The sequence below is a fragment of the Xiphophorus couchianus genome, chromosome 12, assembly GCF_001444195.1.
Source record: "Xiphophorus couchianus chromosome 12, X_couchianus-1.0, whole genome shotgun sequence".
NCBI lineage: Eukaryota > Metazoa > Chordata > Actinopteri > Cyprinodontiformes > Poeciliidae > Xiphophorus > Xiphophorus couchianus.
Genome location: NC_040239.1, coordinates 9,668,483 through 9,696,402, shown reverse-complemented (window position 1 = coordinate 9,696,402; position 27,920 = coordinate 9,668,483). Strand labels below are relative to the sequence as shown.

The following is a 27,920-nucleotide window of genomic DNA, read 5'->3' as shown; positions in this document are numbered from 1 at the left end:
AGAAGAATAGAATGGAAGCCTTCATGGAGGCAGAGCAGGACCAAAGTCCAATGTCTCTCTGCCTGGGTTTCAGGCAGAGGTTTGAGGCGATATTATGTATTTTTCAACCACAGAGCCATTTTGTAGCACAATTAAGTAACTATGTTACAATAAGTTGTCATAAAAATGCCGCACCTATCAAAAATATTGTTTAGAACTCATGAGACTGACTTACTTCAACTATCTTCAGTGAGAGGCATCTTCGGATTCGCTGGATAGACTGACTGTTATCGGACATCGGGTACATTAGTAACAATATACAGTGTTGTTGCCGGTGCCATCTTCTTTGATGCTGTGTGTTGGGGAAGCAGCATCAGAGCCAGCGACTCTAATAGACTAGACAAAATCATCAGGAAAGCTGGCTCTGTACTGGGACTAAGGCTGGAGTCCCTGGAAACTGTGGTGGAGAGGAGGACAATGAAGAAGGTTCTGTCTATTATGGACAATAAACAGCACCCTCTCCACAACATAGTGGACAGACAGCGGAGCACCTTCACACATATTCTGCTCCAGCTCCGCTGTCGTAGAGACAGATACAGGAAATCCTTCCTGCCACATGCCATCTCACTGTACAATAAAAGCTAAATCATTGTTCTGCACTAATCAGTCCAATTTCGCACAACTGCACTGTGGCACACTTGCTGTACATATATTTACATATACATTCTGCTCTGCATTTTGAATCTTTGCAAGGACTGCTCTAAGCTGCTTTTTATATTGACAGCATGTCATATTTAATTCTTATTTATCTTGTCTACATTGCTACTCAGTGGTGGATGTTGTGTGTCTTGTCTCTATGCTGCTGTAACTGCGAAATAATTTCCCTGCTGGGATGAATAAAGTAATTCTATTCTATTATCACATACTGAGATGATATGACATTTAATTTCCCTATGGGATACATACAATATTTTTAAATTGAATTGTTTGCAAAAATCATTTCTCTGTCCTGTTAGTTCTTCAACATGTACTTACATTTTCTCCACAAACCATTTGTTTTTTTTATTTTTACATTGTTTTACGTCTGGAATATAGTGTTAAATTATTAAAATATACTTTGCTGGAAATAAGTGTTTACAAGAATAGCATTTAAGACCTGCTAATAAATATTATTTATCTTTATTTGCTTTTTCATATCTAATTAGGAACCAAACATTTGTCTTCTGCTAATATTTTAGCTTTCGAAAGCTGATTTTGAAGTAAACACCATTGTGAGGAGTGACACGTCACTGCTCATACCTACTCTGATTGGCTATTGGTAATTAAGACGTCATTTCCCCCTGTCATCTCGAACACTTCCAGGAGAAGAAGGAAGAAAACAAGAGGACGCGGAACCAACAAAAACAACCTGAAACGGTCACTTTAACGTAAACCTTTTTAACAACCAAGACCTAACGAAGTCACTATGGTAAGCAATGAGTTGCTACTGCTCTCCGTTGACGCTAAATATGTGCGAAAAGTTGTAATTTTAGCAGTTGGGCTAACTAGCGGCTAACAGCAACACTGGCGCAGAGCAGAAAGATGCTCCGTCATCATGAAATCAAAGTCATTCCCCGATGTGAAACACCGAAAATTGTTTTATTTGTAAGTTGTTAACAGATCGTGTTTGAACTCCACAGTTTTCCTTCCATCATGTGTTCGACCACCCGATGGCCCGGGGCTTTCCGAACCGCTTCTCCACTCAGTACCGCTGCTACTCGGTGTCCATGCTGGCTGGACCCAACGACCGCTCCGATGTGGAGAAAGGAGGCAAAAGTGAGTGTCGTCAGAGTAGGATTTTAAAAAGTGCATCAGTTTTATCAACGTGTTTCGCACAGAATTAGCAGAAATGCAGTGTATTGTATCATATAAGTTAGTTCGCGGTTCAAACTCGTATTCAAAGTTCTTTACAGAAAAGAAATACACGAATAGCAACAAGTATATTTAAATTTTAATGCTTCATAATCTGAGCTAGCAAGATATATAGAAATAAAAAGGTCCAAGAAAAGAGTCTTGAGGAAATTTAGAATCTGTTCTCTGCGTTAATGACTCTGAAGGATCACAGTGTAGATTAACAGTTAAATATCTGTTTTGTAGATTACAATATGTAATCTGTAATTACATATTGTAATCTACAAATCAGTAGATTACTGTTTACTTTAATGGGACCTGAAATTCTAAAGATAGATAGATAGATAGATAGATAGATAGATAGATAGACTTATATATTATGATTCAACATCAAGATTATATTTACACACTAAAAGAAATTCTCAAATTCTAATCCAAATCAGAATTTTTTGTCATACAGTCATGTTATTTCTTCTTCTTTCTTTTTTTTTTTTTTTTACAATTTCTCCCCTTTTTTCCCACTTTAGTAATTATGCCACCTTCTGCGCTTGATCAGCTCAGTAAGTCCAAGTCAAGCCAAGCACTTCTTTTTTCCTCCATTTTGTTTCATGATCCTCCATGTTTCTCATTTTTCTTATGTTTTTATGTGAACAGGCAGGCTTAACATCACCTATCCAATGCTGTTCAAACTCACCAACAAGAACTCAGACAGGATGACCCACTGTGGAGTTCTGGAGTTTGTGGCAGATGAAGGAATCTGTTACCTTCCACACTGGGTGAGGAGGAAATCAAATGGCACACTGAGTGGTCTACTCTTACAAACTGTTGTGTTTTATCATATTGTTTCTTTTGTGGGAATGTGCATGAATTTTTTGTGCTAGTTCATGAATGAATATTTCTTCTGTGTAAGTAAAAGCAACTTGTAGACAGCACAACAGTAAATCAAAGGATCCTAGAAATATTCATTTAATCCCAGATCACAGATTATTTTTTTTTATTGTTTGAACTTCTAACAACAACAAAACAAAAATTGTAAATATACTGTTAACTCTGTAAAGTAGGTAACAGTACTTTAAATATGTATCTGACATCTAAATATGTATCTGTCTTTGATTGCAGATGATGCAGAATCTTCTCCTGGAAGAAGGCGGTCTAGTTCAAGTGGAAAGTGTCAACCTCATGGTGGCCACATATTCAAAGTTTCAGCCACAGAGTCCTGACTTCCTAGACATAACAAACCCCAAAGCAGTGTAGGAAATCGGTCCATTCTGTTGCTTTTTTCATTTATTTTTTTTTGTTGAGCAGTTTATAAAAGTTATCCTTATATTTTCAGTCTGGAGAACGCTCTGAGAAACTTTGCCTGCTTGACGACTGGTGATGTCATAGCCATAAACTACAATGAAAAGGTAAAAATGTTTATTATAAAACAATAGATATTACTTTCCATTATTGAGTTGCATATCATGCGTTTAAAACCGTTTGCTTTCAGATCTACGAGCTGCGGGTTATGGAAACCAAACCCGACAAAGCTGTATCCATCATCGAATGTGACATGAATGTAAGACTCTTACCATTAGCTCAGGCAGTAGATAAGTAATGTTATTATGTTCATTGTTTCACTCATGTCATCACTGTACACTTCAGGTGGATTTTGATGCTCCTTTGGGTTACAAAGAGCCCGAGCGACGGACTCAGAACCACGATGAACCGACAGTAAGACCCAGAAAGTGTCTGGATGTTTTATGTTCTGAGCAATGAGATAAAACTTTTCTTTTCAGGAGGAAGAAGGAGACGCCAGTAGTTATGCTGACATGGACACAGGATTCAGAGTGAGATCCTATTGCTGTTAGACTGAGACAAACAAAATGTCAGTGAAGGTGTTGAAATTATGTGAGTCATCGTTTGTGATGTCTTGCCAGGCTTTCACTGGCTCTGGAAATCGCCTAGATGGGAAAACAAAGGGAATTGAACCCAGTCCTGCTCCTCTAACTGCGAACGACATCAAAAGGTGAAAACATGCACACATTAACAAACAAATCCACAGCATTATGGCGTTTCTGCTCACTGTAAAAAAATAATTAAAGAACTTGAGAAAAGACCAATAAACACATATTACAGACACTCAAAAACTTTTGTTGCACAAAACTAGTTTTCTCAATCTCACTGAATGAAGAAAAGCATCCAGAAATCAAGTTTGTACTACAAAATCTTACTAAGTATTTTTGGTCTAGTTTATAAAGCAAATATCATAGCATCTTAGCACACTTGAAATAAGACAAATTAACTTAAATGTAACTTTTCAGCAAGATATACAGTAGAAGCTTGTTTTAAGTAAATAATTCCTTAATATTGATGAAAAAGTACTGGCTCCATTGGCAGATAAATGAACTTATAACATGGGGAAAAAGTCTTATTTTAAATGAAATATTCTTCCAATGGAACAAGTACTTTTTATGAAATTATTTTTTACTTAAAACAAGTCTCTGTATCTTGCTAAAAAGTTACTTCTATGTTATTTTTGTCTTATTTCAGTCTATCTAGACCAAAAATACTTGGTAAGATCTTGTGTTTTTGCAGTGTAAGTGTTTCCACTTAATCTTACAAAGTATGGGAGTAGATTCCAGATTTGGATACGTATGATTTAATAAAATAGAGTGCAGAAAAACATCTGAGTTTTCAAATTAATTTCTTGTTTTCATAAAGGTTTTTTTTTTTAATGGCAGAAACAAGGACATTTCACCCTGTTACCCAATGTCACACATCAGTCTCAACAGTGCAAGGTTTAGTGTTACATCGATACTTTGGGCCAAACTGTAGCACAGATAGATGCACTTTAACCTTTGTTTTGGACAGTTTACTGTAAAAAATCTCAGAAACTCTACTATGCAGTTTGGAAATCACTGAAAGCAATATACAATGTTTTGTCACAGAGGTATTCCAAACTATGACTTTAAAGTTGGCCGGATCACCTTCATCAGAAACTCCAGGCCTCAGCCCAGGAGAAACGTAGAAGACGTGAGTAAATACGTTTTATAAAGTGTTTAATTACTTAACCAACACAGTTTTTTAAGTGTTCTACACTGAACATAGAGTTTTAATAAGGCATTGAAGTGGTTTTGGTTTCATTAACGCTCTCTAAATATTTGTTTTCCTTCTCGCAGGATGACGCCATGAACAGATTTATTGCTTTTTCTGGACAAGGACAGTCATTGCGGAAGAAGGGCAGAAAGCCTTGAATTACTTGAAATGGATATTCGGCTTATGTGACCCCATCAACAGCAAAGTAAAAAAAAAAAAAACACTGATCTGAACAAACACTCGCCTCTTTGTGTGTTATATCTGAACTCAATCATATTTCAAAAACAAACTCTGATGGTAAGACTTTTGCTCAAACGTGCTGCATTGGTTCTCAGTTATAATTTGTATTCACAGGGCCATTGAATTGAGCCAGCCTCAATAGATAACATCAACATAATAAATAGCTTCAGGATTATTACTGGAATTATAAGTTATTTTCTTTCTGACTACCTTTTCCCAGAATTATTTTTTGACCAAATATTGCACCTAAAGTATACAGTTTCCAGAATCCCCATTGTAGTTCAAACAATGGGACCAATAACTTTATTTTAAATTTTCATAAGAACTATTTTATGTTTGAATTGTTTTGTTTTTTTTCCCTCAGTTATAGTTTGCTTACATTCTTTCCTGGTTTATTTATAGACAAATAAAGGATTGTTTTGACATTGTCTTCAATTGTTTTTGTTGTCAGTTATGTATAAATAAAATAATGTGGCTACTTTACCTCAATTACACACATTTATTAACAAACAATATCTGGTTTGAAGTTATGATGGAGTGTAACATTGTGGATAAAATCACAAGTGTAGAAGACAGATTGGAAAACATGAGTATATAAAAAATAAAACAGCAAAAACTGGTTGAAATTTGGGTTATTTAATGTAAACTATACATTATTCGAAAACTTAAACTTTAGTTGGTCCAGCGTCTAGAAGAGTTGGGTATATTCAAAGTAAAAGCTGCGAACACTGCGGTGGTGCTTTGTTTTGAAAAGCATGCAACCGGAAACAGTTGTAATATTAAATGCTAACTATGGAGCAGCTTGCAGAAAGAGCGTGGAGGGTAAATTATCCCTAAAACGTGTTCATAATCGTGCCATTCATAATAACGTATGTTTGTTTAATTTGTTTAGTCATTGGTTTTGCTGAGCTGAGGCCTAACCTTGGTGAATAAATTAGCAAGGTGATTAGCTTTCGATGCTAAGTAAAGTCTCCGTATCCCTGACCACTAGTAACCGTGTGGAATATCAAGAATGGACGCGATACGTTTTTTAGATCTAGAAATCAACATATACATTTACTAGGAAGCCTATCATTGCTTTATTAAATTTTTATTTCTTTTTTTAAAAAAATAGACGCTTGATAGTTTCTAAAAAAAAACCAAAAACTACCGTGTAGCTCCAATGACGATCACAAGGGGGTGCTGTTTCCCCGTTTTAATTTGAATGCGTTCAGGAAATAAACGGCCAATCCAAGTTTGAAAGCTGTAATGGTATCTTGTATTTGTATACAAGATACTTTCTTTTGGACACAGTTTTGCTTAAAAAATAAATGTCAGGTCTTAACGTTATTCTTGCCTACAGTAATGGGAAATAACATCAATAAAATAAATACAAATATCAGCACATTCATTATAAAAATAAGTTCACCATGTTTCAATAATTTGTGGAACCCCCTTTAGGAGCAATAATATGAATTAGTCATTAAAGAAAGATCAATCCTATCAGATTGGATTCAGATCCAGAGTATTCCGTACTTGGTCTGTGGTCTTGCAATACCTCAGCCTTTTAATGTTAATTTTTGTTTTTCTGTTGTAGATTTGCAGATGTTTCTGGGATTATTGTCCTGTTGCATGACCTGACTTTGACCAGTTTGAACAGATGGCATCAAAACTAACTCCACAATAGTTAAATAAACAAAAGTTTATGGTTGGCCCAGGCCATCATCCTTCCCCTACCATGCTTGGTATGAGGAAAATGTGCTTAAATCACCAAACCTCTTTATTTGTCTCATCTGTCCAAAACGCAGCGTTAAAGAGGTTTTGACTCTTTCAACTTGTCTAAAACATGGTGACATGTATTTTAGAGAAAAGAGAAATTCAACATTTAACACACAAGATAAGAAATCTGAAAAGGAGATTTATTTTTTCAATTTTCAGTGGATTTGAGCTCCATTTTCAGTCGTACTTTTCTGTCCTCTTTGGCGCTCCTTATTAAACATACAACTACCAGGACAATCCAAACTAATTGCTTTATTTGTACCTGTGTTCCTGCAGCCACCTCGAACCTGTGAAGATTACTTGAGTGAGTTCAGGCACTGCAAAAGTTTCAGGAATCGTTTTCACCATTACTACACCTACGGCACCGCCCCGTCCTGCCAGCAGTGGAAAGCAGACTACCATAACTGCAGTGAATGGGAACGTCACAAACTCACAGAAGCTAAGGTGCAACTCCAGGAAATCATATTCTGAAAAGGATGTAAATTTGTGCTTTTCTAGTTTCATAACACTGTACCTTTGTTTTTTATATTATAGGACGCATTACAGAAAAGTGAAAGGAGACGATTGGAAGAGCAGAAAAACTTCACCCCAGTGTGGAAACTGAGGCAGGCGCCTCCTGGTGACTGGCACCGGCCTCTGGACCAGGAAACCCAGCAAGACTCCTGATCTGAAGAGCCGCCTGCCGCTGCTCTATGAATCAATAATGTAGTTCACTTCATGGACAATCCAATGACACCTGCTGTTTCTAAACTGATTCCTAAACTGTTAAAAAATTTATCTTTGGACTCAAAGGAGGGACTAATTGATATGAAACTTCATGTAGTACCCATAATTTAAGAACATATTTAAATTGCAAGAGCTGTGTTGTGCTTTGTTTATTTAAGAGTAAACTTTAAAGCTTTAATTAAAATGTACAAAATGAAATCAGTTTAGTGTTCACTGCTTCTATAATGCAAGTTTTGTTATCAACGTTAAGCTACTGTTAATTTCGTTTCCTGCTTTATTTCATGAAGAAGTCCAAGAAAAAAATCTTTTAAAATAAAATCCCATAAACTTTAAACAAACTTTACCCAAAACTAAAGCTGGATCAGAGGTCATCATAGTAGAGATGCATATTTTGAAAGGTCGTTTACACTCCAAACTAGGTGTACTGTGGGGTGTAGCGTCATTGCTTTTCCCTCATTACATATAGATTCAACACATATCAGAGTTCTTATTTAAAAACTGAAACAATCAGTGCTTTGATTAAACAAAGAAGCTTTTATTTTCAACATAGTTGTGGAGGTTTGAATAAAAAAAACAACTTAAGAGTAATTATGATGACAGTAATTGTGATGAGTAAGAATGCCTTCTAGTCAAATCAGCAAAGAAACAATGTGCTAAGTTTCCATCAAGCCAGATTTTACAGACTGATAAAAAGCAGCATCCCAGCCCAATCAATTCTGTTCACACAGTAAAAAAAGGAAGAAGTGCCGCCCACAGACTTTCATTGTGTGTACACTCTAGTAATGTCATTATACTTCCCATCTGGAGCGTCATAATTGGGGATTGGAGGCGTGTAGGCAGGGCCTTCATGAGTGAATGGAAGCAGAAGTGGATCTGGCTTCAGCGCTGCCAGGTAAAGCTCCTCAGACTCCATTTTTAGCTCCTCTAGCGCCTCCCTCTGGGCCTCCAGAGCGAGTTCGATGGCCTCTACTTCAGCCATGTGCTGCTTCTGAAAATACAGAAACAAATGTGTATATACACATCTCTAGCTGTATATGATGGAAACAAGAGGCTCTTAAAAGTCAAAAGTAATCTTTATTTTAAAGGTTTAGGAATAAAATGGTGTAAGATGAATAATAACCTGTTTGTATCGACTCCACTCTTTCAGAAGAAGCGCGCGACTCTCACTTTCTTCAAATGACAGCGTTGGAGGAATGCGCTCTCTTTTTTATGAAATAAAGAAAAAAATGATTTAAAACTTAAAAAGGGACTTTTTTGTGGAGCTTTGATCTGAGCTGTACCTCGTTTCATCCAAACATTTAGTGGGAGTGATGAAGTCCTCTATGGGGATAAACTCAGGCGGAACCCTCTCCAGCTTCTTCAGCTTCTTCTTCAGTCTCTCCCTCACCATGATCTCCCTCCGCGGATCCGCCTTCTTCTTCTTCTTCGGCTCCGCTCTAATGTAACATAAACCACATCCCTGCATGAGCATTTTTTATTTCACCACATGTGCATGTTAAAATAGCAGAAAATTATGTTTTATTATTTTTAATATTTTATTGTTGAACAGGTGAAATGTCTGGATTCTTAAGGCATCTAACTGAGAACAACTTGTTCCATGATTACTAATCACATGATGGATTTAAACAAATTTTGCTATCTTGCTGAAAAGTGACTTATAAGTTCATTTTGTCTTGTTCCAATGGTATTAAGATATTTGCACTACAAACTAGACAAAACACCTAATACTTTGTTGTTGTTTTCTTGCAGCACAACATGCTGAAATAGAAAGAAAAATCACATTTATTTATTTTTAAGAAGTTAAATAAAGTAATGAAATATTTACATTGTTCAATGGAGAGTGGTATATTTCAGACAGTTTAATGAATGTAGCGTAGATGAAGTGAAAACCTCCAAATCTTTTTTTTTTTTCGTTTTTAAATCAAATAGTGGTAACTATTTCATACCTGAGTGGTGCAGATGTCTTAAGAGTGGCCACAGGAGAAAACCAGGGACTCTGCACAGCAGGGTTACATTCTCCCAAAAACAAGCTGAAAAATTACACAAGTAAACCGCAACACATATTAAAGCACGACACGACCAAACCATGACAGCATATTGTCAGTACTAATTCACTTCAATTCCTCTTTATTTATTGATTCGGACACACACGGATCACATCATCCTTCATCTACAAACGCTTACCGTGACGCGGCGGCTTGTCGGGATAAAACCCCGCCGATGCATCGTGAAACGACCAAAGACATGTCTCCACTGGATGCCGCTTCAATTTACACTGCCGATTTAAAAAAGAACCATAAACAAAACCTTCACATGTCGCCTCACTTGTGTCCCCTTACAGAACACAGCGCAGAAAGATGACGTATTAAGAAAAGTGAGTTTACTATTTTACTTCCGCATTTTCGAACGTTTTTAAATAGCAGAAAATACATAAAACGTATAAATTAGAAGATATTTTTAGGTTTAATTACAATAATCAAGTTATATAGTTATTTTTAGCAATCCATAATTTTTTTTGTAAAATTTTGAAGTAAATTTTGTGTCGAATCTAGCAATGGGGGTAAAACATGAAGCGAAGGCATTATTTGGGGTAAAGGTCGCAGTGGACGCTTCTTTATATACCCACCGTGGGCAGATCAGGAGACAGAGACAGAAATCCAGCTTAAAAATTTAAACTGTCAAACTGATCATTGTTGAACCAACATCATGGCGCTCATCAGAGGTAAACTGATATTTCTGTTCAGCATTTAGACTAAAATAAATCGCACGTAGGTTCGTTTGTGGTCCATGTTGCTCCGTGTTAAATGTCGCATTTTCTTACTTTTTGTGCACTAGAGAATATAATTAGTGAAATTATGAAAATGGAGCTTTGTAAAGTAGAACTTTTTATGTCAATGTTTACATGCAAGTGCAGCCGAAAACCTTGCATGAACTCCACGTCACTTAAAGTAGGTTAAAGGTGAGTGGTATCATGGGGCTTTCTTTATTATGACAATATTTACTAGTTATGACAATATTGTTATTGATATGACAATATTTACTAGTTTTTATTTTTTAAAGAGAAGCTTTATAACCTTAGTCAACATAACATTTCGAGAAACTTAGTTTGTTTATACTTAGGCTAATTGAAATTATGCTTACGTGTGGTTTTAGCTACTTCTTTATCTCCCTTCTTTGATTGAAAGGTAGATTATTTTTTGTTTTTTGTTTTTACTATACAACAATAGTATACAAAAAAGGAAAAAAAATAGAACTATGTAACTGTAATTATATCAGCTTTTAGGAAGAAGAAAAATCTACTTTTAGGAGTATTCTCACCAAATTCTGAGCTCCTGTGACTTTTTAACTAACTTCTCAAAACAGTACAAGTTGTATAAATAGAGGAATGATACTACAATCAGCAATGTATTATAAAATATAATACATTGCCTAATGTATATTTGCAGATTATAGGTTTTTTTACTTCTAGATGTAATATGCATTGTTTGTTTTGGCTTCTCACAAATGCAGTGTGGTTCATTACAAACCAGGAACACATTTTGTATAAAACTGGGTAACATGGAGTGAAAGCAGCTTTTGCAAGCTGGGATTTTTCTATAAATTTTTAATAGAAGTGAAGCTCAAATCCTGACATGAATTCAGCATCATTGTAATCTAACTTAAAGGTTACAAGATGAGTTTAGTTGGTTAATAACCATGTTAATCTTATAGCTATATTTGTTAATATGGGTTTTTATAAAGTATTGTTTTTATAATCCCAGTCAAAAAAACATTGCCATTGATTCAGGTCACTTACGCATAACAGTAATTCCTTATTCTTATGCTACTTCAAATCATACATAGATTTGGATTGTGACATTTTTAATAAAACATATTGAACTATGTTGAATGGCTAAATAAATAATGGACTTGGTCTTGCTTTGGGCTTCGAGGCTATTTTTAGACAGAATGTTCTACATTACGATACAGCAAACAAACGTCACAGATGAGAGTCGCTCGTCATTTTAATGTTTATCAAAGGAAACAGAATGCCCAGTCCAGGTCAAGGCATCATGTGTTTGATGCCACGTATCACAGGTCACACATTGATTCATGAGTTAGAAACGGAAAAATACTTGTCTTCATTATATGTGAATTTTGCTGTTATTCAGAAATGAATATAACATAATTTAAAGTCATGATTACATAGTTGCATAATGTAAGACTAAATGAGGAAAATGCATGGTGGATGGGGAACTTTATAAGTTATACCAGAATTATATCTGTTTTTTAATTTTAGATTGTAAATTGGTTTATGTTAAGATAATTTTGAGCTGATATTTATGTTAAACATAATTCCAAAACACATTCCAATAAAACCAGAATATCAGGGAGTTATTTTGTCTTGTTAAACAAAACCAATATTTAAGTAGATAAATAAAGCGCCAGTCATCAACGTGATGTTAACAATCAAGCATTGTTTTTGTGTTGATATCTGGACTAAGGTTCTTCTTCTGTTATTTTCTAGGTGTTTTCATCGTAGCAGCCAAGCGCACTCCATTCGGTACGTATGGTGGAGTACTGAAGGATCACAGCGCCACAGATCTGGCGGAGCACGCCGCCAAAGCGGCCCTCGCCGCCGGCGCCGTCGCTCCAGAACTCATAAACAGCATCATCATGGGAAATGTCATGCAGGTACGTCGGCTGCCACTCATGAGGGTTTTGTGTGCTCATAACGTAACGTTATGTGTTTCCTCAGAGTTCGGCCGATGCTCCGTATATCGCTCGTCATGTCGGTCTGAGGTGTGGCGTTCCCATCCCAGCTCCTGCGCTCACTGTGAACAGACTGTGTGGCTCTGGTTTCCAGTCCATCATCAATGGTGCTCATGTAAGCAAGACACCACAACAAAACATCGACCTGCTTACTCTCCTTCTAACACTAAACCACTCAGCTGTTTGTCTCCTTTACGTCACTTATTTTCTAAATTATATTCACAGTTCTGGAATTTTGTTTAGATGTTTGATTTCTGTATAAATCCTTAAAAGTGTTTGACAGTCAAACTGCACAGTTTGGTAATAAACTTCAATCTAACGTTTGAATAAAAGCCTAAATTTGGAAAGCGAAATTTAATGATAATAAGAAGAAACAGACACATATTTTCTCGCTGTTGGAAGTTAAATCAGAATAAAATTCTCTTGTTTCACATTTGTTATTTTTACCAAAATTATTTCTATTTGCTAGAAGGCTTAGCAATAACATTGTGTAGATATTTTTTGTAACTTTATTTGTATGTTTATTTGTATGTAAGCATTTCATTTTAATTTAATTTAAGATTTGTTTGGATTTTTTCATAGTAATTAATATTTATTATTCCTAATGACTCACTGAGTTACTGATCAATATAACTGAAATAATAACTTATATGTTTTCCGTTAAACATTATTAACTTTTTTTTTTGGTTGTTGTTAGATTAGTGTTTTGTTCTCAGACCAGTCAGGTGTAGAGTGTGTATGACTGACATTGGAAAACATAAAATGTTGTTACATTTTAGTGTAAAATACCAGCACAACACGTTATTGATAACAGTAAAATGAATATTATTTAATAGTGATTTAAGACTGTATTTTTTTAGTTAATTTGTATTGGTTTTATCTCTAAAGTGCAGTGCTAAAAAAGTTTGAAAACATACCTTAAAAATTTCTGAAAAGTGTTTGAATTTTACCATGTGAAAAGTTTACAGAACCTGCACATTTATGAATGGGACTAAATAACCAGAAATTTTAATTTTGAGCGAATTAATGCATTTCCTCAAATGATGTGTGTTTGTTTAAAAGGCAGAGGGTTTATCTCTAGAAACATCCTTCACTCTTAGAATTTCAAAATTTTCCACACTTTTAACCCAAAGTTTCTTGGACTTCTGTTTGTAGCTTCATAATAAAATCTTTTCTATAATTTTGTGTGTTTGCAGGAGATTTGTCTCAGGGAGTCGGAGGTGGTGCTGTGCGGTGGTTCGGAGAGTATGAGCCAAGCCCCTTACGCCGTCCGTAACATCCGCTTCGGAACAAAGTTTGGGTTTGATCTTAAGGTTATTGTTTTTTTCATATGTACGTTACAAACCTTGTAAGTTTAGTTTTGTCCTATTGCACTAGAAGCTAAACCAAAAATAATTGGTAAGAGTTTGTGTTTTCTGCAGAAATCAGCCTTAACTTTATGTGATGATTTTTCAGAAAGTCTCCCATTACTAGTTAGAAGTTCCTATAATCTTTATGATAGAAGCTAAATATAGACTACAATAAAAAAGCTTGATTTCTATTTATTTATAGGGGCCGTTCCAATAATTGCCCCTCTGGTGATTTAGCTTTTTTAATCCATTTCCTAACTTTTGGTTTTTTTCTCCATTGGATAATTTAATTTAAAAATTGGAATAGTTCTCAAATATCTAGTGCAGCCTTATGACTCTACTATAAAATGTTGGTTTGTTTTGAGATCTTTTTCAAAGCTTTCCAGATAAACTTGATAAAGCACCAGCAGCTGTTTTGATGTGCAGAAACAATCCGTTCACTGGTCTGTGCTCCCCTGCTGACAGCTGGAGGACACTCTGTGGGCAGGTCTCACTGACCTCCACATCAAGACCCCGATGGGCATCACTGCAGAAAACCTGGCAGAGAAATACCAGATAACACGAGAGGACTGTGACAACTACGCGTACCAGACACAACAGAGGTGGAAGGCAGGTAAGCAGGCAGATGTCATCCTTAAATATAGCTCTTCTTAGAGCTATATTTACTTTTCTGTATTTTTCCAGTTATAGAGACGTCTTACGTTGGGCGTATTTTAAATATTTAACCTGTAAATTCTCCTCTTATAGCTCATGAGGGGGGTCACTTCACAGCTGAAATTGCTCCGGTTGAGGTGAAGGCGAAGAAGGGCAAAGCGCCCATGACTCATGATGAACACCCTCGACCTCAGACCACGCTGGAGCAGATGGCCAAGCTGCCTACTGTCTTCAAGAAGGGAGGAACCGTCACCGCCGCCAACGCTTCAGTGAGACACTCTATTTTATTTAACATATAAACTGAGAAGATCTACTTGGTTTTGTGTTTTTATTTAAATAAAAGTCTTGTTAAGCTTTGTTCTTGACTTGTCTAACACCTTCAGCCATTGAGGCTTTACTTTATTTTGACTTTATTCAGAAAGGGACTGGATAGATAAGAAGAGAAAATTTCAGAGCAGTTAAGGATTGAGATAAAAAATACTCAGTAAAATATACAAACCACCATAATCCAGCAACATCATCACATAAACGTGTGTTATCTTATGTAACTGTCAGACCCACAACAACAAACGTCTGTTTTAAAGGGGACCTATTTTGCAAAATTCACATTTAGCATGTTTTTAGATTTTTATTTGGGTTTCAACTGCTTCTAAAAACAAAGTAGTAAGAAACACCCAGCCGTTTTTGGCAATAAGTTAAATATTTTTTGGTGTCTGGAAAATTACCAGTTTCAAAAACCTCCTGACATTCACCGGATACTTCGCTGTTACCTAGCAACCCCAGTGAAGCGCATCCCGTCACCCAGCAACCCAAACTGAGCCCCAAGACGTTTGGTCAGCTGGTTTTACCACTGTATTGACTGTACAATGGCTGCTGGAAAAAAGCAAGTGTTTTGTTGTTGACTTATCAACCAGAAACCATTTGCTGCATTATTATTGTTGGTTGTGCAGGAGGCTCTACTAATCCTTTTCAAAGATGCATGGTTGTATAATTGTATATCCACAGCCATTTTCAAGTGTGAATGTAAATGTTGAGTTGGGGGTGTGGCCAGCAGCAGCTTATTCAAATTTTAAGAGTCTCTAAAACATCTCATTCTGTGCAGTCTAAGATCTTGGTATTTAAGAATGATTTTGTGCAAAATAAAAAAGTACCAAACATGTCTTGTATCGCCCAGAGACTTATCCTAACCCGTTCAATGAAGCAGATCATGTCTAAGCCGAGTCTCTTGTTGGTCTGCAGGGAGTCTCTGACGGAGCTGCTGCTCTGGTGATCTCCAGTGAGGAAGCCCTGAAGGAACATAAACTCACTCCTCTGGCCAGAATCGTGTCCTATCACGTGTCCGGTTGTGACCCGAGCATCATGGGGATTGGTGAGGGATAGCAGGGATATGATTTAAATCAGTTTACATTAATAAAAATAATTGGTAAATTAATTCCATTTTTTAAAACTAAATTTTGTGTTTTCACGTTAGGCCCAGTCCCGGCCATCACAGAAGCTCTTAAAAAGGCCGGCCTGTCTGTCAAGGACATGGATCTTGTTGAGGTTTGTCACAAAGAATAAAGACGCCATTTTGACTTTATCCTTTAACTTTTTACACACAGTGATTACTTACGATGTAAAAATATGACTAACGCAACATCTGAAAATGACCCAATTGTTTTATTCATCAGTGTCACGTGGTTTTAGATGAATGCTGTAAAATCAAATTATTGGATGTTTCTCAATTATTCAAAGTTTCTGGATGATGTATCCAAAAGGGTAGTAACTAGTTAGTTATTATTATTATTTTTTCCAATTTATTTAGCATGAAATAATGCCACTGCAATGAATGATTTATGTACGGTATTTATTTTGTTTTTTTGCACGTTTACTAAGAGTATGAATAAATGTGGCCGGTTCTACATGAAGATGTTTAAAGAGAAATTTTGCCTTTTGATGAACTTCTTGTTTGTTTCTCTTCCTCCGTTTAGGTGAATGAAGCTTTTGCTCCTCAGTATCTTTCCGTTGCCAAGGCTCTTGGGCTTGACCCAGAAAAATCGAATGTCAACGGCGGGGCTATCGCCATCGGTCATCCTCTCGGTGCCTCTGGAGCGCGCATCACTGCTCACCTGGTGCACGAGCTCAGGTAGACAAGTCATTAACTATAGCCTTAAAAAAAAAAAAGATTGTTTCTCATAACAAGCTTTGTTTCAAACAGGCGAAGAGGAGGAAAGTACGCCGTCGGCTCTGCTTGTATCGGTGGTGGTCAGGGCATCGCCATCATCCTGGAAAAGTGCTAACAGACGAAGAAGGTTCTACAGGATTCCTGTGAAATAAATGCCTAACAGAAACACTCTTCACTTGCATGAGATCAAATCTAGTTGGTGCACAGTCAAAGGCATCTTTAATGACAAAGAACAACCGCTAATTTAACTTTTTTCTCATTCTCTGCCAATTGATTTTTGCAGCATATGTTTGAGTTTGCCTTAAGAGATCTGTGAAAGTAAACAAATTACTGTAAACTGCTTCTAGAGGTTTAGGAGCCCATTTGTGCCTAAACATGGATTTGATTCTTAGTCATGCTAACATGTGCAGCTCGGTATTGCAATAAAGTGTTTGCCTTTAAATGCCCTCCATAACTTCCATTTGCGGATTTAGTGTTTTATCAGCTGAGGTGACTAAATTTTTGTACTTCTCTGTCAAAGAATTCCAAATAAAATTGTTCAAAAAAGTTTAGCTGTTTTGTACATTTTATTATCACTTGTTTTTTTTCTCGTTTGTTGTAAATGTGCATTTAAAATATTGATAGAGAAAGGGATACAGTTTTATTTCTTAATGTAAATTGTTTGAATTCCCCTGTGACTGGTTTAACAGCAATGAGGCAACTTCAGGTAAAGATAATTTTATTTATACAGCACATTTTCAGCAACATGGCAGCTCAAAGTGCTTTACATGAATTAGAAGAAAATACAAACAGAACAACAAAACCAAATGAAAGACAAAAAGATAAGGGTGACAACAAGAAAAAAAAACAAAGTGTTGGTTTGCTATGTACTCCACAATTTATAAACGAACAGGAGTTTCTCTTCCTCCGATATTAAAGCATAAATCTTCAGATTATATATCTTGGACATGTTCTGCGTTAGTAAATTTCTAAATGGGTTTATTGCACCCTGAAAAACATTACTGGCCTAAAACTGAACCAGAACTCTTCTTTTGCTCTATTTTGTGCACTGATAAACACACAAGCTAAAATGTTGACCAGATTTTTTCCCCCATAATCTTTGCATCAGTCTATAACAACAGCACATATAAGTGCATATATAACTGCAGAAAATTTGCCAGGAGAAGCATAGAAAAAAATAACAATGAGAAGAAAATTACAAACTTACAATACTCTTGAAGCAATTGTGCAAAACGTGACAAGTAAGGTAAGTAAAAACAATTTAAGATTTCCATAATTTTAAGTTGGAAACAACCCTGTATGGTCGTTCTTGCTTTTCAATTAGTTGAAAGCAAATATTGTTTGAAATCTACCAATTAAACTGGGTTTTCTTTTTAAAAAAATGTGCATTTGAAATTTAAATTTAGCTTTATTGATTAATGAATTGATAAAGAAAACCATAAGATTAATTTTGCCAAAAATGTTGACGTGCTAGCCATTTGGGTGCACTAAGCACAAATGTTTCTTGTAGCATATTAAGTAATATTTAATTATTGAATAAAATGTCATATAAATTTGCTTCATGTTCTCAAAACAAAGTAAATAAAAATAATAAAATGATTTACAATATTTTGTGTTTTAAAGGTTTACTTGCACCTCAATTAGAAAACGGAGGTACTTTGGGAATGTCCATCCATCCATCCATCCATCCATCCACTCATCCATCCATCTGCTGGTGCCTATCTTCAGCTAACCTTTTGTGAATGTGATGTTTACAAATATAAAGAACGGTTAGAAATGAAAATCTGTTTTATTACAAGTTAAAAGAAAAGAAAAACAAGAAATATTTAAGTATATCTGTAAATTATGCAGTTAATGCTTTAGAAAAAGTAGCTATAAGAGAAATAAAGGCAACAGTTAAAAATTAACACATAAAACAACAACCGTAAACAATTCCCTATTTGGACTACAAAGACCATCACATCAACGAAGCACGTCGCAGCGACGTCAACGTAATGAGACAGCGTCCTTATAAACGTAACATCCCCGGATGTCGGTCTTTTTTTCATAGCTAAGGTAAGACAACCTTGCCTTTGTGTAACTGTGGGAATAAAGATCTGTTTTCATCTGTGTTACAGAATAAAACTACAACCCCGTAATGTCATCCGCTGTAACAGTATACTTAGATGATACCGTCTGCACCATTATTTCCTCGATTTGTCCATCATGTCGCTGTATTTAGGAACGTTTTAGTTCAACGACGCTTCTAGGCCGGCGGCTAGCCTGAATGAAGTCTACAAAGCTAGCCGAGCCGCTTGCTTTGAAATGCGTCTCCGGCCATTCTCCGATAGATTTCGTAACAATTTAATAACAAGATATTCTGTTGGTTTGCTTTAATCAGTAGCCTTAAATTATAAATGTAAATAAGCAGCTAACAAGGTGGCTCTGCTACTGTGCTGCTAACGTGTAGCCATGCTACATGTCATGCCGCTGGTTTGCATTAGTGTTGCAAGCGTCCATGAAAATACTATAAATATATTTTTTTTGTTTGTGCTGCTCATCGGGTTACTGGTTCAGATGCAGCTAGATTTCAGGTTTACGTTTTAATTGTTGGTGTTATTTAGCTCTCGTTGAACTGAGGTTTGAAAGCTCTAAGCTAGTTTTGTTGCTGACGTTATGGCTTAAACACTAATACTAATTCATCTGTTGCTAATTCAAGCAGGTATTGTTCATCATCTGTAAACAGAATTTAATGCATAAGATTTGGTCAGCTGTTTAAATGTACCTGCTAAATAGTTGATTTGAAATAACACTTCCCTGTCTTATATTTGTATCAGATGGCAGAGGGAGACAAGAAGAAGTCTGCCAAGAAGAAGCACGGGAGCCGGAACCCGGTTCTGGCCCGGGGCATCGGCCGCTACTCCCGTTCTGCTATGTACGCCCGCCGGGCAATGTACAAGAGGAAGACCAAGACCACTGAGACCAAGGTGGGGACCGGTCCACAACGGCATGAGTCGATATAAAAACAATCTGAAAGCACATGATGAGACATCGCCGTTTAATCCCAACTTACTTTTGTTTTAGATTGAGAAAAAGATCAAAGAAAAACCCAAGGCCACAGTTGTGAAAACTGTCGGAGGAGACAAGAATGGAGGCACCCGTGTTGTAAAGCTGCGCAAAATGGTGAGTGATGGGTGAAATGTTTTAGAGTTTATAAGCTGCTGGACAAAAATGTAACATTTACACAAATACTTTCAGACGTAAATAGAATCTAATTCAAGACAGAGCACCGGTGTTTCCTTTTGATTTCTCTTTAATAATCTTAAAAAGGAATCTCTAGGATGAACAGATTTAGTTCAGAGTATTAAATTCTTACAACCAGAATATTTTACTGTGTTGTAACTGTTTGCATTGGAGCAGTAGTCCCCAAATAACTATGTGTCTGGTCTTGAGTTCCTCCTGATAAAATAACCTATATGCCAAAAATAGCAATAAGAAAGCATATGCATTGTATACATTGTGAAAAAGGTGATAAAAGCTGTACTTAAATAAATAAAAGCAACATATTGGAAAATAAGTCAGCTGTTGATGGGGCTTGATTTGCTGTTGTGATGCTTTTTAACAGAATGTGACATTTTTTTAAGGTTCAGATTATTTTAAAGTTTGGGAACCTCTTAATTAGAGGAACACTGGCTGGTTAGTGAGTTGAAACATTTATTTGGCTTAAATTAAGACAATGTGCTAGTAGCTTAAAACTCTGTCCCACATAAGAAGAGTAAAAGTCCCAGAAGTACTACTTTAGTTTCAATATTTACTGTGGGTTTGGTAATATTTTTGAACAACAAAATTGGCCTCTCTTGTGAGGGAAATGTTAGGAGACCTCTGTGAGACACTGCACAGCAACAGGTAGGGGAGGGACAGAGCTGCTTTTACTGTTCAAAGGTAATTCCATTGGAAGCACTGAAGAACTTTTGCCATCTAATTTTTTTTGTTACAACTTCTAAACCTACTGTGTTTAACCGTTTTTGCATTTTTCAAGTTTGTAAACACCAAGTTTCTATTTCAGTATGAAGATGTTTGCTGTTATTCTAGTCTATAAAATCAATATCTTTACCTCCTGCAGCCCCGCTACTACCCCACAGAGGATGTTCCCCGTAAACTGAGGAGCCATGGGAAGAAACCCTTCAGCCAGCACAAGAGGAAGCTGCGCGCCTCCATCACACCTGGAACCGTCCTCATCCTGCTCACCGGGCGCCATCGCGGAAAGGTAATCGCTTGTTTGAATGATTATAGATCAGGAAATGGATATTTGTTGTAAAGAAATGACCAACACAATAAAAGACTGGAGAAATTGACTTACAAGGGTCAAATATTGGTCATTATCAAAAGGATAATAACAAAAAGTCAGAAATTTCTTGGTCAGTCCTTTAAGATCCACACAAAGAGACTATTTTGTTTCATAGGTGTAAAAGATTATTTTAAAGATTAGATTTTTTTAGCATTTTAAGTGCAACTTCTAAAAAAAACCCTTAATCATTATTTTTGGTTTTTATGTTTTTTCATGCTTGCATTGGAGAACTAACTTTTCACTGTTAGTGGGAAAATTGTAATTTTCTATGGTGTAATTGAATGAAAATTTCCATAAATAGGGCTGAGTGATGTGGATTAAAAATAAAATCTTATTTTTTCAGACCAAATCTGATTTCCAATTTGAATCAGTTTTAAAATGTCTTTTTTTCTTTCCAAAAAGAAAATACAAATGACAGAAAATACACACATAGTATAATAGTTTACTACAAGAATTGTTTAAATTCAAGAATATAGTCTTAATATTACAAAACCAAAGAAGAAATTGTACCTTAAGAATGTCTTAGTTACAAGAAAATCATTTTAATGAGAAAAGGTTTGGATAATTTTTGTTGTTTGTTTTTCATATTGGTGCTTCCATAAAATTACTACTTCATTCTCGTATTATTTTGACTTTATTGTCATATTATTTTATTTTTAGATTACTACTATCCTATTCTTGTAAAATTGATTCATTCTTGCTTTAAAGATAAAAAAAATCTTCGTCTGACCCTTATATTTTGTGTAAGAGTTGACCTGAATTCAAAGTCCAAATAATTTGTCAAACATGGCGGCCTTGCTGACATCAGTCTGAACTATGGAAACCAAAAATTAACTCTTAAAAAAAAACAAAAATTTGATTAATCAATTTATTGCCCAGACTTATAAAGCGTTATTAGAAATTTACTAGTTTTCACGGAAATATTAGCTTTGCTATTGATGTTGCACAAGCATTTTGTGTGTTATGTTTTGCACAGATCAGTAAACGGTGAGAGCACTAAAAACAGAAACGCATCCTGAGTGCATCAAATGTTTTTACTCTAGAACAGTTTGGGGGTTTAGTTGCACATTTGATCGAACTCTAATCTCACACCCTCAGTGCAACAGAGGATTCTCTCCCACTCACCTGCTGTATGGCTAAGTTATGGCAGCGAGCGTACCCACACACACTTGTCATGGTAGTTTTCTGCCTGCACCGCTTCAGATAAACAGATTGGATGTCCTGGGAGAAATATTTGTAGCGCGCGGTGCGTTGTTCTGAAGCAGAATGCCTTCAGCGCTTAAGATTAATACTGAAATGATTGTTTTTCAGCGCGTGGTGTTCCTGAAGCAGCTCTCAAGTGGTCTCCTGCTTGTCACCGGTAAGGCTGCAGATTGCATAAGCAGTTATTATGCAGCTGGAAAATCTTGTTTGTTTTGTGTTTTTATTTACCAGGGCTTGTATGAGTGTTTGAAATCCTTGAATTTCATTTAGATGTCTGCAAGGTCTGGAAAGTGCTTGATTTCTGTATATTCAAACTGCAGTTATGTAATAAATTGCAATCAAACGTTTGATTAAAAGCCTAAATTTGAAAAATTTTATTTACAGTTGAAACCAGATATTTTTATGCACCTAAAAAAATTTATTTTCTCACTGTCTGAAGTTGAGACTAAACTTGTTTTATGTCAGTTAAAATCACCAAAATTATTTCAATTTTATAAATGCCAGAAAACTTTGCAAAAACATTTGAGATTTTTTTGGACTTTCTATTTAAGCATTTAATTTGAGTAGCAAAGTAAAATTAAATGCTTAATTTGATTGTTTAATAAAATTAAGCATTTAAAATGTGTTTTTATTGAAACAATAAAAACATAATTTGTGTTTGTTTCAGTGTAATTAATATTTATTATTCCTAATTACTCAATGACTCAGGAAGGTGTAGTTGAATTAAATTGACTTGTCTTTCATGTATAGGGTGGGTGAGACATTTCAAAACATCAGATTTAGTTATATTTTAACTTACTTTGCTCCTGCTGTAGAGTACAAGACATTAATAACAGTGATCAAATATATCCTATAATTGTAAATTGAAACTGCATTTATTAGTTTGTATTTTATTTTTGTTGTTTTTGTCTTTTTTTCAGGCCCTCTTGCCTTGAACAGAGTCCCCCTGCGAAGGGCTCACCAGAAATTCGTTATCGCCACCACCACCAAGATCGACATCTCTGGTATGAAGATCTCCAAAACCCTCAACGACACTTACTTCAAGAAGAAGAGGCTGAGGAGGCCCCGTCACCAGGAGGGAGAGATCTTCGATACGGAAAAGGAGGTAAATTGGTCTCTAAGTGCTTCCGTAGCACCGTAGTTTTCCTAGCGACCTCGTTAACCTGTTGTGTAATCTGCAGAAGTACCAGCTGACGGAGCAGAGGAAGGAGGACCAGAAGGCGGTTGATGCTCAGCTGCTGCCCCTCATCAAGAAGGAGCCTCAGCTGAAAGGATACCTGCGCTCCACCTTCGCTCTGACTAATGGCGTTTTCCCACACAAGCTGGTTTTCTAAATATGTAATAAAAACTTACCACCGTCTATTGACTGACTCGTTATTTTACCTCCACTTCCATTTGTATCATGGAGTTTTAACGGCTTCTGCTCATTTTCTGGATGGAAACGTATTTGTAGACTGAAGGTTTCGTGAATTTAATCCTGAAACCTTCAACTAAGGCTGGGCAATGAATCGATAATTAATGTTGTGATAGATAATGTGATCAATATGTTTGATAGAATGTTCCGGAGAGATTAATTCCTGAAATATTCTAGAAAAATTAAAAAAATTCTGAGTTTGATGTTCTCAAGTGTTTTTCTAGGGCTTGTTGAGAAATTTAAGAATGTCGTCAAAGGTGGCTAATGATCTTAGGTTTTCATGGGTGGATTTTTGAAAGCTGTTTTTATTTTCACCTTCCTGGAACCGAGGAACAGTTTATAAATGAGGATGAAGCTCTCAACTACTTTTAAAGGTTTTGTCAGCACCCAAGAGTTGCAATGCTGCCAATCCAAACTCCTAGTGACAAATCTTAAATATAGTAATATTAAATAAATTATATGCTTTAGTCTGGTATGTCAGATTAAAAGTATCTTTTGAAAATAACCTGTAAGCAGGTATGGAATACATTTTACATTAATCCCACTTTTCTGTTTTAAAAAAACATGGTTCAATTGGTTTGATATATTCTAATTGTAGATGTCATGTTTTCTATAGCTGTTCATAATTTTGAAAATATCAAAATCAGTTTTTAATATATTAAATGCTGGAGCTAATGAAATAAATGATCTTTTCAATATTTTAATTTATTGAGTGAGTGTATAAAGTTAGTGACTGTTGGAACAGAGACTGAGCACTTGTGATAGAAAATATGTAGGATACAAAGAATCTTTGCTAACAGGCTTAACAACTGATTCCAGTTCATTTTTGTGGGTTATATGTCCTGAACAGTCACATTTTTAGTGAACTACATACACTTGTAATTGATTAATCATCCGACTGATCATTCAGAGCAACATAAAGACAGTTACAAAGTCGGCCTTCTATCACTTGAAGAACATTTCCAGGATTAGAGGACTAATGTCTCAGCGAGATCTAGAGAAACTAATTTGTGCTTTTATCTTTAGTCGCATTGATTTCTGCAACAGTGTCTTCAGAGGTCTGCCTAACAAGTCAGACAACTGCAGCTAATCCAGAACGCTGCTGCTCGCGCTCTGACTAAAACCAGGAAGATAGAGCACATAAACCCAGTTCTAAAGTCCCTACACTGGTTCCCTGTAGCTCAGAGAATAGATTTTAAAATACTGTTAGTATAAATCACTGAACGGCTTAGCATCAAATTATATTAAAGATCTGCTTTAAAGTTGTTGTATCAACCTTCCAGACTCACAGGCCTTCTAGTTCTGTTCTGCAACCCAGAACCAGAACCAAACAAGGAGAAGCAGCATTCAGCTCCTACGCACCAAAAATCTGGTACAAACTCCAGAAAATTAACAGCTGTAACACTGAGTTCCTTAAAATCAAGACTAAACCCACATGTTTAGTTGCTTTTGAAACATAATGAACAGTGAACAAAACATTCAGACATGTATTGATGATTTGATGATGGCTTTTGATAAAATGTAATGTCTGTTACTGGTGACTGTATGTGCTTGATGTTTTCATAATGTAAAGCTCTTTGAACTACCTTGTTGAAATGTGCTATATAATGAAACTTGATTGATTGCACTCTGCCTCTTACAGATAGGAACCAGCCCCATGCTGCCCTTCAAGGTTTAAGTTGGTACAGAAAATGGTTGATCCAGCATAATGAAATGACCAGAGCACACATTCGACACAGACTGTTTCACATTTACACTTTAATTAAAAAACCGACATGTCTAATGTAACAAGACAAAAATAAATACAAGTGTTTTATCTCTTTAACATGGCCACGGTTTATATAGTCAAAAACAACAAAGTAGAATGCAGCACAAAAAAAGGCAGCGGCCCCTCGCCAAGGAATGATAAGTGCCTTTCGAAGTCCGTCAGTACTGAATGGTCAACGGAGGTTTGGGGAAATGCAGCCTTCCCTTAACCGGACTTGAACAGCAAAATGGCTACCTGACCCAGGTAGAAGTAAATGAAATGCTTGGTCTCATGAGTAACATAGCTCCCAAAGTTCCTCCCAACAATGCAGTGCCATGTCGGGTTGTATTTCTTGTCAAACTCCTGTAAGGAACAAAAGAGATATTCAGAATGATCAAATATGCAGGGAATTGTTTTTTATTTAGCAAACAATCCAGAAGTTGTTCTCGAATTAATGGGTCAGCAGTGTTATGTAAAGCTACATCACTTTATTTATTAAATTGTGAGCGGAGGAAATTATTGGCAACATGCTTTCAGTTTCCTGTATTATGCTCTTGCTCCTATACATGGATGGAGCTTTGGCACTAAATTATTTAACATTATTAATAGCTTAGAATTAAATTACAGTCTTTGAATCTGCAAATATGTACACCCCAAAACAACAGTGGAGGGATGCCACCTCCCCAGTCCTCTATGGGTATTATCTATACACTTAAGATGGAAAGGACGAGCTTTGTTAAGTTCTGACATTTATTATTGACATAAATATGCTTGCTTAAATAAATTTAGCAGGGCCTAAAAAAACACACCCTGAGATATCAGTTGGTTTTTGGTCAATAAATAATTTTACCAAGAGACTAGGGGTTTATTTTTAAAAATGAGGATCAAGAATAAAATGTAAATTTGCAATTATGCATAACATATTTGTATAAAAACTCCTGCAATTCTTTTCCAACTTTAGGTTGTGGTCTGTCATCCCATCATTCTTAGTGGCCACATGTACCAAACAAACAAAAAAATCTGATGTTTTCCAAACATGGTATACTTTCTTATATGAATTATGGTGATTTTAATGTAGGTATGCAATACACAACTATTTGGGAACAAACCTTCAACCCCAAGTAAATTAAATGTAACAACAGCAAGATCTAGATACACATGTTTGGCATAGTCACTAACATTTTGGTTGATTTTTGGGGCAATTGAGAGATTTGCTCAAATGATGCCCTGTTTTTAAAGGACAGTTTGAATAAAAAATTGTTTTGGAGACACTATATTTTCATCCGGACTAGGCCTAGAAACTTTGAGGATGATGTGTATGTATCTAGCAATCTACTGTGACTGGATATTTCTGAAAAAAATACCTTGCATGGGTTGGGCACTAAAACTGGATCCAACCCATGGGGCCTACACCCTCCTAAATCCTAAATCCAGCCCTGGTCACAATGCCAATAACATGACAAAATCTTCAAAAACCTATTCAGATAGATTGGTATATTTAGTAAGTTAAAGACGGTTTCATGTGGATTTGTCTGTTTAGATGTTGGATGCTTCATGATGGAGAGAGCCTTTATATATATATACCTTTTTAATGTATGCAGCAATGTCTTTCTCAATGTTGTACTTCTCCAGGGCCTGTGTGGCACACTCAACGGCGTCCTGCTGCATGTCCTCCGACATGTCGGCATTCTTGATCACTGGCTTTCTGTCAGACATGGCGTTGCTCTGGGTAACCAAAACACAGCGGATAATTTATCATCCTGATGAGGGCATTGACACACACTCATACATAATGTGACTGTAGAGGCTGCCTGAAGGTACCAACACTGATCAACAACGGCATCGGGGGAAATAAAGCAGTGGACACGTCAAGATCATAGAGAGAAAAAAGAAAATGTCTCTTCAGCGACGACATTATTACATAATAACGGATACATAATGTTTGATCGAGCCATTTCTACAAGTGTTACATAACTTCCATCAAAAGGCTGCGAGATGAACGTGCGCTCTGCGTAGTTTCTATGGATACTCAAGACATTTAAAATTACCGTCTACATTTTTACACCTATACTCTGATTAGAGGATCATGCTAAAACCATAACTCCGGCAACTCCTTAAAATGCATTAGCCACTAAGAAAACTCTCCCCAGTTGTTTTTAAATGTGCAGGAAAAGATAAAATGTTTTAAAATATATTTTATAGTAAGTAATGTATCATGGGAAGATGTTTTTTCCTTGTAACGATGCTGCTGATTAGCTGAAACCAAGAACACCAACAGTAATTCAATACAATGGAAAAAAAAAACAATTTAAAAAACGCGTTTGCCAGTAAAAATATATTGCACACATAATAAACTGAACAACTCAAATACAGCTCCGTGAATGCACAAATTACCACCCTACCTTCAACGGAAGCGTATCAAGCGATGAGTAGTTTAAATGGGATAACTGCTCTTGGAGCGATAACTCCCGCGAAGTGGTTGACACAAAAGTGATGTGGGTGTGTGGCGGTAGGATACGGCTGCCTTGACTTCCTCCAATTGGCTGCCGTTAACGCACAAAGCGCTCTCATTGGTCAACTGGTGCGTATCCTTGTGGTATTTCTGGTAGCATTTTATTTCAACCCATCATGCACCGCGA

At 36.2% G+C, this 27,920-nt stretch overlaps 6 protein-coding genes across 7 annotated transcripts; 4 read left to right on the top strand and 2 right to left on the bottom strand.

The window, feature by feature from the left end:
• The first annotated feature begins 1,288 nt into the window (after positions 1-1,288).
• ufd1l (ubiquitin recognition factor in ER associated degradation 1) lies at positions 1,289-5,622 on the top strand. Its single transcript, XM_028033836.1, has 12 exons — positions 1,289-1,447; positions 1,659-1,794; positions 2,397-2,429; positions 2,524-2,645; positions 2,989-3,119; positions 3,203-3,275; positions 3,359-3,427; positions 3,514-3,582; positions 3,648-3,698; positions 3,789-3,877; positions 4,800-4,884; positions 5,031-5,622. Exons 1-12 carry the CDS (start codon positions 1,445-1,447, stop codon positions 5,103-5,105), a joined length of 936 nt encoding a protein of 311 aa, XP_027889637.1. The 5' UTR covers positions 1,289-1,444; the 3' UTR covers positions 5,106-5,622.
• Positions 5,623-5,927: 305 nt separating this feature from the next.
• On the top strand, positions 5,928-7,869 carry c12h22orf39 (chromosome 12 C22orf39 homolog). 2 transcript variants are annotated; one of them, XM_028033840.1, is made up of 3 exons: positions 5,928-6,009; positions 7,222-7,389; positions 7,480-7,869. In XM_028033840.1, exons 1-3 carry the CDS (start codon positions 5,971-5,973, stop codon positions 7,609-7,611), a joined length of 339 nt encoding a protein of 112 aa, XP_027889641.1. In that variant the 5' UTR covers positions 5,928-5,970; the 3' UTR covers positions 7,612-7,869. The 2 variants fall into 2 exon arrangements, with proteins under 2 accessions (XP_027889641.1, XP_027889640.1); XM_028033839.1 differs by having other exon boundaries at positions 5,928-6,056.
• Positions 7,870-8,185: 316 nt separating this feature from the next.
• On the bottom strand, positions 8,186-10,040 carry mrpl40 (mitochondrial ribosomal protein L40). Its single transcript, XM_028033838.1, has 5 exons — positions 9,856-10,040; positions 9,618-9,701; positions 8,952-9,107; positions 8,792-8,873; positions 8,186-8,659 (listed from the first exon to the last, which is right to left on the bottom strand). Exons 1-5 carry the CDS (start codon positions 9,915-9,917, stop codon positions 8,432-8,434), a joined length of 612 nt encoding a protein of 203 aa, XP_027889639.1. The 5' UTR covers positions 9,918-10,040; the 3' UTR covers positions 8,186-8,431.
• Positions 10,041-10,239: 199 nt separating this feature from the next.
• On the top strand, positions 10,240-17,141 carry acaa2 (acetyl-CoA acyltransferase 2). Its single transcript, XM_028033835.1, has 10 exons — positions 10,240-10,393; positions 12,179-12,345; positions 12,410-12,538; positions 13,620-13,736; positions 14,238-14,385; positions 14,520-14,695; positions 15,666-15,795; positions 15,898-15,968; positions 16,397-16,551; positions 16,624-17,141. Exons 1-10 carry the CDS (start codon positions 10,378-10,380, stop codon positions 16,703-16,705), a joined length of 1,191 nt encoding a protein of 396 aa, XP_027889636.1. The 5' UTR covers positions 10,240-10,377; the 3' UTR covers positions 16,706-17,141.
• Positions 17,142-19,382: 2,241 nt separating this feature from the next.
• On the top strand, positions 19,383-23,482 carry rpl6 (ribosomal protein L6). The gene is made up of 6 exons (XM_028034059.1): positions 19,383-19,556; positions 19,654-19,752; positions 20,693-20,836; positions 22,229-22,277; positions 23,041-23,225; positions 23,302-23,482. The coding sequence occupies exons 1-6, from the start codon at positions 19,407-19,409 to the stop codon at positions 23,452-23,454; spliced, it is 780 nt and encodes a 259-aa protein (XP_027889860.1). The 5' UTR covers positions 19,383-19,406; the 3' UTR covers positions 23,455-23,482.
• A 1,790-nt stretch (positions 23,483-25,272) lies between these two features.
• Positions 25,273-27,920, bottom strand: dynll1 (dynein, light chain, LC8-type 1). Its single transcript, XM_028034060.1, has 3 exons — positions 27,684-27,920; positions 26,866-27,006; positions 25,273-25,644 (listed from the first exon to the last, which is right to left on the bottom strand). Exons 2-3 carry the CDS (start codon positions 26,995-26,997, stop codon positions 25,507-25,509), a joined length of 270 nt encoding a protein of 89 aa, XP_027889861.1. The 5' UTR covers positions 26,998-27,006; positions 27,684-27,920; the 3' UTR covers positions 25,273-25,506.

What these genes read in the sequence shown, in the direction of transcription:
- dynll1 (XM_028034060.1), bottom strand. Translation starts at nt 26,997, where the DNA reads ATGTCTGACAGAAAGCCAGTGATCAAGAATGCCGACATGTCGGAGGAC. An exon ending in TTGCTGCATACATTAAAAAG is followed by an intron (nt 25,645 to 26,865) that starts GTATATATATAT and finishes TGTTCCTTACAG; the next exon opens with GAGTTTGACAAGAAATACAA.
- ufd1l (XM_028033836.1), top strand. An exon ending in ATAACAAACCCCAAAGCAGT is followed by an intron (nt 3,120 to 3,202) that starts GTAGGAAATCGG and finishes TTATATTTTCAG; the next exon opens with TCTGGAGAACGCTCTGAGAA. An exon ending in TCATCGAATGTGACATGAAT is followed by an intron (nt 3,428 to 3,513) that starts GTAAGACTCTTA and finishes TGTACACTTCAG; the next exon opens with GTGGATTTTGATGCTCCTTT.
- mrpl40 (XM_028033838.1), bottom strand. Translation starts at nt 9,917, where the DNA reads ATGTCTTTGGTCGTTTCACGATGCATCGGCGGGGTTTTATCCCGACAA. An exon ending in CGACAAGCCGCCGCGTCACG is followed by an intron (nt 9,702 to 9,855) that starts GTAAGCGTTTGT and finishes GTAATTTTTCAG; the next exon opens with CTTGTTTTTGGGAGAATGTA. An exon ending in AAGACATCTGCACCACTCAG is followed by an intron (nt 9,108 to 9,617) that starts GTATGAAATAGT and finishes ATGTTACATTAG; the next exon opens with AGCGGAGCCGAAGAAGAAGA.
- rpl6 (XM_028034059.1), top strand. Translation starts at nt 19,407, where the DNA reads ATGGCAGAGGGAGACAAGAAGAAGTCTGCCAAGAAGAAGCACGGGAGC. An exon ending in TTGTAAAGCTGCGCAAAATG is followed by an intron (nt 19,753 to 20,692) that starts GTGAGTGATGGG and finishes TACCTCCTGCAG; the next exon opens with CCCCGCTACTACCCCACAGA. An exon ending in TCTTCGATACGGAAAAGGAG is followed by an intron (nt 23,226 to 23,301) that starts GTAAATTGGTCT and finishes TGTAATCTGCAG; the next exon opens with AAGTACCAGCTGACGGAGCA.
- c12h22orf39 (XM_028033839.1), top strand. Translation starts at nt 5,943, where the DNA reads ATGCAACCGGAAACAGTTGTAATATTAAATGCTAACTATGGAGCAGCT. An exon ending in ATCGTGCCATTCATAATAAC is followed by an intron (nt 6,057 to 7,221) that starts GTATGTTTGTTT and finishes GTGTTCCTGCAG; the next exon opens with CCACCTCGAACCTGTGAAGA. An exon ending in ACAAACTCACAGAAGCTAAG is followed by an intron (nt 7,390 to 7,479) that starts GTGCAACTCCAG and finishes TTTATATTATAG; the next exon opens with GACGCATTACAGAAAAGTGA.
- acaa2 (XM_028033835.1), top strand. An exon ending in TCATGGGAAATGTCATGCAG is followed by an intron (nt 12,346 to 12,409) that starts GTACGTCGGCTG and finishes GTGTTTCCTCAG; the next exon opens with AGTTCGGCCGATGCTCCGTA. An exon ending in CCCGAGCATCATGGGGATTG is followed by an intron (nt 15,796 to 15,897) that starts GTGAGGGATAGC and finishes TTTTCACGTTAG; the next exon opens with GCCCAGTCCCGGCCATCACA.